This window comes from Pteropus vampyrus, unplaced genomic scaffold, assembly GCF_000151845.1.
Source record: "Pteropus vampyrus isolate Shadow unplaced genomic scaffold, Pvam_2.0 Scaffold320, whole genome shotgun sequence".
In the NCBI taxonomy this organism is placed as follows: domain Eukaryota; kingdom Metazoa; phylum Chordata; class Mammalia; order Chiroptera; family Pteropodidae; genus Pteropus; species Pteropus vampyrus.
The window spans coordinates 299,006-304,391 of record NW_011889101.1 but is presented as its reverse complement, the minus strand read 5'-3'; the positions used below and the strand labels follow the sequence as shown (position 1 = coordinate 304,391).

Sequence of the window (5,386 nt, the reverse complement as noted above, 5' to 3'; positions counted from 1 at the left end):
GGCCAGCACCTCCCACAGGGTGGACACACACAGAGGGGCAGGCGCAGAGTGCCGGTCTGCCCCCAGGCCCCTCTGTGACACGTGGCCACGGATGCTCAGCTAAGATTCGCAGGACGCCACCACGAGGATGCGTCCTGGGCCCCCGGGGGGGGGCAGGAAGGAGAGTGCGGCCGTGAGCCCGGGGCCTGGGCCAGCGGGCCCGCAGACGACGGACCCAGGGATGGCGACGCGCTGTCGCCATTCGGGTGTCAGAACGTGCTGGGGTGCCCTGGCCACGCCCCCCATTCTAGGCTGCGCCTCCCATGGCCCTAGACATCACCCGGCCTCCATCTGTCCGCCCGCCTGTCCCGGGGTGCTCACTGGGGTCCCGGCTCTGGGAGGAGATGCATTCGCGGACGGGCTCGCAGATGCCCAGGCTGGCCGCCGTGGGCAGGGGCCCGAGCAGGGCCTCTAGGGCGGGAGGCCCGCCGCCCAGGCCTGGGCCGCCCGCTGCCTCTGAGCTGCCGGGGACGCCTCTGCCGAGCAGCTCACGGTAGAAGTCCTTGTTTAGGTGGCTGGCAGCGGCCTCCAGCTCCTCGTCCTCGGCGTCCTCCTCACCCAACAAGCTGGCCGTTGCGTCCTCGACAGAGCCTGGGGACACAGTTCCACACACCGCCTGTTAGCTGGGGAGAGCACCAGGGAGAGCCCCTCTGTGCAGAGCAACGGCCCCGGCCAGCTGCAGGCGGCACTGGCTCCACTGTGCGAGCGGAGAACAGAGGAACCGCCAGAGCCGGCAGGAGGGCGGGCCCCGCTGTCCGTGCGCCCTCCAGTGGACTGCAGCCGCCACGACGCCTGACGGGAAGGAGCACAAGACGGGTCACAGGCCGACGCGTGGCCGCCCGGAGCAAACCGGCTCGGAAACAAAGGAAAAAGGTTGGGCTCTCTGGGCTGGGCAAAAACAGCTTAGGCAGGACCGAAAACCAGAGCCCTCAAGTTACGGATGGGTCGGATTTCAGCGAAACCGGGACAGTGCGCAGATTCACAGCGGAGCCCCCGGCTGACGAAGGACGCGCGTTTAGGAGGCGCGAAGAGCTCCCCATCGTCCACGATGAGAAAATGCACGACCCAGTGGAAGGGAGAAGAGTCGAACGGACGTTTCAGCAGAGACCACCTGGATGGTCGCCACGTCCTGACGAAGACACAACGAAGCCACAGTGAGCGCCCCCCGGAGGTGGCCCGGACACCCCCGCGCCTGGCGGGTGGACGTGGCGTGGCCACGCTGGGAAGTGCTGGGTGGTCTCTCGCAGGTGTAAGTGCCTGCCCTGCTGCAGCCCAGCCAGCTGCTCGGCTCAGCGCGGGCCCTTCTGGGACCCCACGAGACCCCACGTGAAAAGCACGGTCCTGCAGGGCCCACGCAGCCCAACCCAGGCTGCCTCGGCCTGTGGCCGGCCAACCTGCGCGGGTCCCACGGGTCTGCCGCCCCGGGACGTGCCCAGCCGTGTGTGCGCCTCCCTCACGGCGCCCCGCGGGCCCTCCCTCCACGCCGCCCACCCCACCATGAAGCCCGCTCTGTGACCACGCATGTCCCCTGACGTGCCTGCAGGAGGCGAGCAGCGGGAGGGCAGTGGTCTCTGCGCTCTGTCCCTGGGGGTCCCAGAGCCCAGCGCTCTGGACACATGCCACACATTCCTCTGAGGGATGGGCCCCTCCTTGCGGCCACGGCCACGGCCACTTCTTCCTCCACCGGCCCCGACTGCCCTCCAGCCTCGGCTCTCCCATAGGCATCTGATCACCTCCCGCACTAGCATGGCCTCCCTCCCTGCAGCGTGTCCCGAGGGCACAGTGACACAGGACAGGGCACACGGTCTGAGGGGCAGCTGCACGACCAAGGGCCAGAGGCACACTGCTTCATCCGCTCAGTCCCAGGTGGGCTGGGTGAAGGGTCTGCCACCTGCCAACCAACCTGGAGAGGTGTGGACAAGGCCTCATCCCCACGGTCTCACTGAGAGAAGCAGGAGGCAGGGTGGCCCTTGACAGCACTGGCCGCTGGGGGTTGGGAAGGACATGCCTGTTTGATGACGTCAGGCAGGCACAGACGGGTGCTGCCAGGAAACAGAAGACCGAAGTGACGACGTTGAGAAAACCAGTGGACAACACACGACCCCTAGCCAGGTCCAGAGCACGCCTCGCCGAAGCAAGCTTGCTTCCGCCTGTGCCAGAGAGCAGAGCCCAGCTCTGCCACGTGGGACGAAGACAGGACACGGCGGTGGGGGCGGCAGACAGCGCTCAGACCCACCGGGGTGCCAGGCGCCCACAACGTGCCAGCCACAGGAGCTGCAGCGGGGGCGGCGGACATCAGCCACCGTGTTTGTAAGACATCACGGGGCAGAATGAGTGAGGATCAGGCCGAGACGTGAGCGTCAAGACCACTGCCCGGGGCGGAAGCCCGGGCTGGGCCGCAGCAGAGCGGCCCCCTCCCCAAGCCCCAAAGGCACCTCCACCAACAACCCAGCCAGACGCGCCATAAACAGCACAGAGGAGGAACCGCCAGTCACAATGTGATAAATGTACAAGCAACAAAAGGCTCCCGCATCCACCGCCCACTGGAGTCTGAACCGTCACTTGGCTCTGCACATCAAAGACGCGTGGCCCGAGACTGAGCAGCAGGAAGCACCTGATGTCACGACAGCAGGTCGAGGCTCCAACCACGCCAGGGAGGCAGCCTGCCCTGCACGTGGGTGGCCCCACACCCAGAGTGACGCATCGAGCAGCGACTGAGAAGTTCTGGAAGGACAGGGCCGAAGCAGGAATCGCTGGCTTAGCACAGAGAAAGGCAGCAGAACTACTCAGCGCAGCGCTGGAAAACTAGACGCGGTGGGAAGCAACCACGCAGACCCTAGCAACGACATGCGCTGGCACGCGCAGCACAAGGTGGGTGTCGTGACCCTCGAGGGCGCCTGGGCGCTGGGAGCCATGCGCCCGCCGCCAGCATCACGAGAGCACCCCAGGCGCACTGCCGGCCCAGCACCGACCGACGCCCAGGCTCCGAAGCGGGTCTCTGCCGAAAGCGCGCTGCTCTGCAGCACGTGAGGTCAAGCCGCCGTGAGCCGGGGCCGATCGTGCCCGGAGAACCGCACTTCCATGACGACCGCCCTGGCGCACGGGAGCACAGAAGCGGCTCGCGGAGTCCGTGTCACCCCAACGGCAGCGCCGAAGGCAACGGGGGGGGGAGTCCGCCTCCAGCAGCCAGCGCTGTGGTGGGGACGGCCACGTCCCTCTGGCCACCAAATGAGCAGAGTGCCAGGCAGGGCCAGGTGGACAAGGAAAATGAGTGCTGGCGGCTGCGGGGACCGGAGGAGGGGCGCCCGCCGCCCACATGGAGCATGGACGGGGCGCTGGGCGGCACATGAACATCGCTTGGTGCTGCGGTAACGGCACGCGCCACCCCGGAGCACTGGGCAGGGGGACGTCAGGCGGCACCCCCACATGGCGACCCGAGCAGGCGGGGACACGTATGCAAGGAATCCTGCCAAGAATGCACCCAGCAGCTGGACAGGGCCCCGACCCCAATGGGGCACGTGGGGCGAGCCTCTGCCCAAGGGCGGTGGGCCTGACCCCAGAACAAGAGCCTGGTCTGGGGTGCGACTTCCGCCCAGGGCAGCAGGGCGAGGACACAGGTCAGGAAGACCCGGGTGCTGGGGAGCTGCTGGGGGGGGGCGGGGCTGAAACCTGGGGGACGGGGGTGTCCTAGGAGCAGCCAGACATAGCACAGGGTGTTAGGGCCAGCAGGTGACCGGCTGCCTGGGGTGGGGCAGGACACGTGGCCGTGGAAGGGGGTGGGAGGGCAGGCACGGGAGGGCGGGCACGGTGACCCAAGCATGGCCGGGTGCGGGGAGGGCAGACTGACCGTCTCGCGCCAGGCTGGCCAAGGCCCCCTTGGCCTTCGGCCGGCTGTTCTCCAGCTCCATCTCGATTGCGTCCTGGTAGCCGGATATCTCACCTGCGGCGGTGGACAAGGAGCGGAGAGTAAGCACGGAGCACCCTCCCTGAGGACGCGAGGCGCCGGCGTGGCCGGGTGGCTGGTTACCTTCGACTTCCTCCAGTTTTTTCGACAGGACTTGCTCGAGCTGAAAACGAGAGGACGAGGACACTGAGTGCAGCGGTGGGATGAGCGTCAACCAGACACGGGCCCCCCGGGCTTGTCACCGACGCCCTGGGACCTGACGCCGCCTCGCGGGGACCAGCTTCCCTGCCAGTCGGGGTGTCAGCAGCAGCAGCTTTAGGGGGCCGACGGGGGGACACTGAGCTGTGGCCTGGAGCCCGCCTGCCAAGAGGGATGCGTGTGTAGCCCCCGGATGAACGGCCATGCTGGGCACCCCTAGGGGCAGGATGGGGACGAGGACCGGAGCGTAGCCCAGCCTGTGCCCCGTTGGTCCCCTCCCCGCCGTGCGCGGGCGCGCAGGCCCACTCCGGCCTCGGTGACCAGGCGCGAGTTCTGAGTGAGAACGTGAAACGGTGGCTCTGCAGAATGCCCGGGGGCCCCGCGTGCTGACCGGCCAGGCGCGGCCACGGCTGCAGGTCACCTGCTTCAGGCGCAGCTTCCTCTGTCCGGCCGTGTACGACGGCGGGTCGCACTCCTCTTCCAAGTCGATCTTCATAAACTCGTCCACGGTCAGCTGGCTGGTGGGGGTGTCCTCAAACTCTGTCAGCCTGAAATGGGGACGTGGAGCGGAATCTGATGCTCCTGAAACCAGCCACCAAAGCAGCACCCGGCTCGTGACGCGGCTGCTCAGACGTCCCCGAACATCCGGCCCAGTGCCCCGGTCACACTCCGCCAGGGCATGGCCCAGGCACTCTCCGGCAGCCCCTTGATCCTGCCGGGCCCCGGCACTGCCACGGCCCCCACAGGCAGGCTGGCACAGGCTCCTCACCAGGTTGCCCAGCTCAAGATCGTTCCCACCAACTCAGTTAACTTTCTCACTTCATGTGATCTCCAAAATGTTCAATGAAAAGAATTTTAAAAAATTAGAAGTCAAACAAGCACATGATTTTCCAGCTGCCTTTGAAAACTCCCACGGGATGTGCCCGAAGGTGGAGAGCAGCCACCACGTGCTTCAGAAGCACTCAGCAGACAGGACTGCCAGGGCCCCACGCTCCCTCATGACAGTCCAAGCGCAGGTGCCCCTGGAGCTGAGAGGTAGCAACCCCTCCACCCCGTCTGCAAAGCAGGGCCTCGCTGGGCCGCCTGGGCACATGGACGCCGAGGCCCTCTGAGCTCAGCTTCCTCCAAGCGAGTGGTGGCTCAGGCTGCACTGAGCAGGGGACAGGCGCGGCCACCCTCAGCGCCTACTTCCTGACCGTTTCAAGCCTGGGCAACTTCACAAACCACTGTCCGCCCCAACTTACC

The 5,386-nt window shown here is 66.9% G+C and overlaps 1 protein-coding gene across 1 annotated transcript in view; it reads right to left on the bottom strand.

Annotated features, from left to right (window-relative positions):
- Window positions 1-5,386, bottom strand: part of BRF1 (BRF1, RNA polymerase III transcription initiation factor subunit) — a 15,514-nt gene that overhangs the window by 7,146 nt on the left and 2,982 nt on the right. Inside the window, 4 exon segments of the mRNA XM_011377719.2 lie at window positions 361-630; window positions 3,887-3,979; window positions 4,067-4,106; window positions 4,563-4,689. Coding sequence (XP_011376021.2) covers window positions 361-630; window positions 3,887-3,979; window positions 4,067-4,106; window positions 4,563-4,689 — 530 coding nt within the window.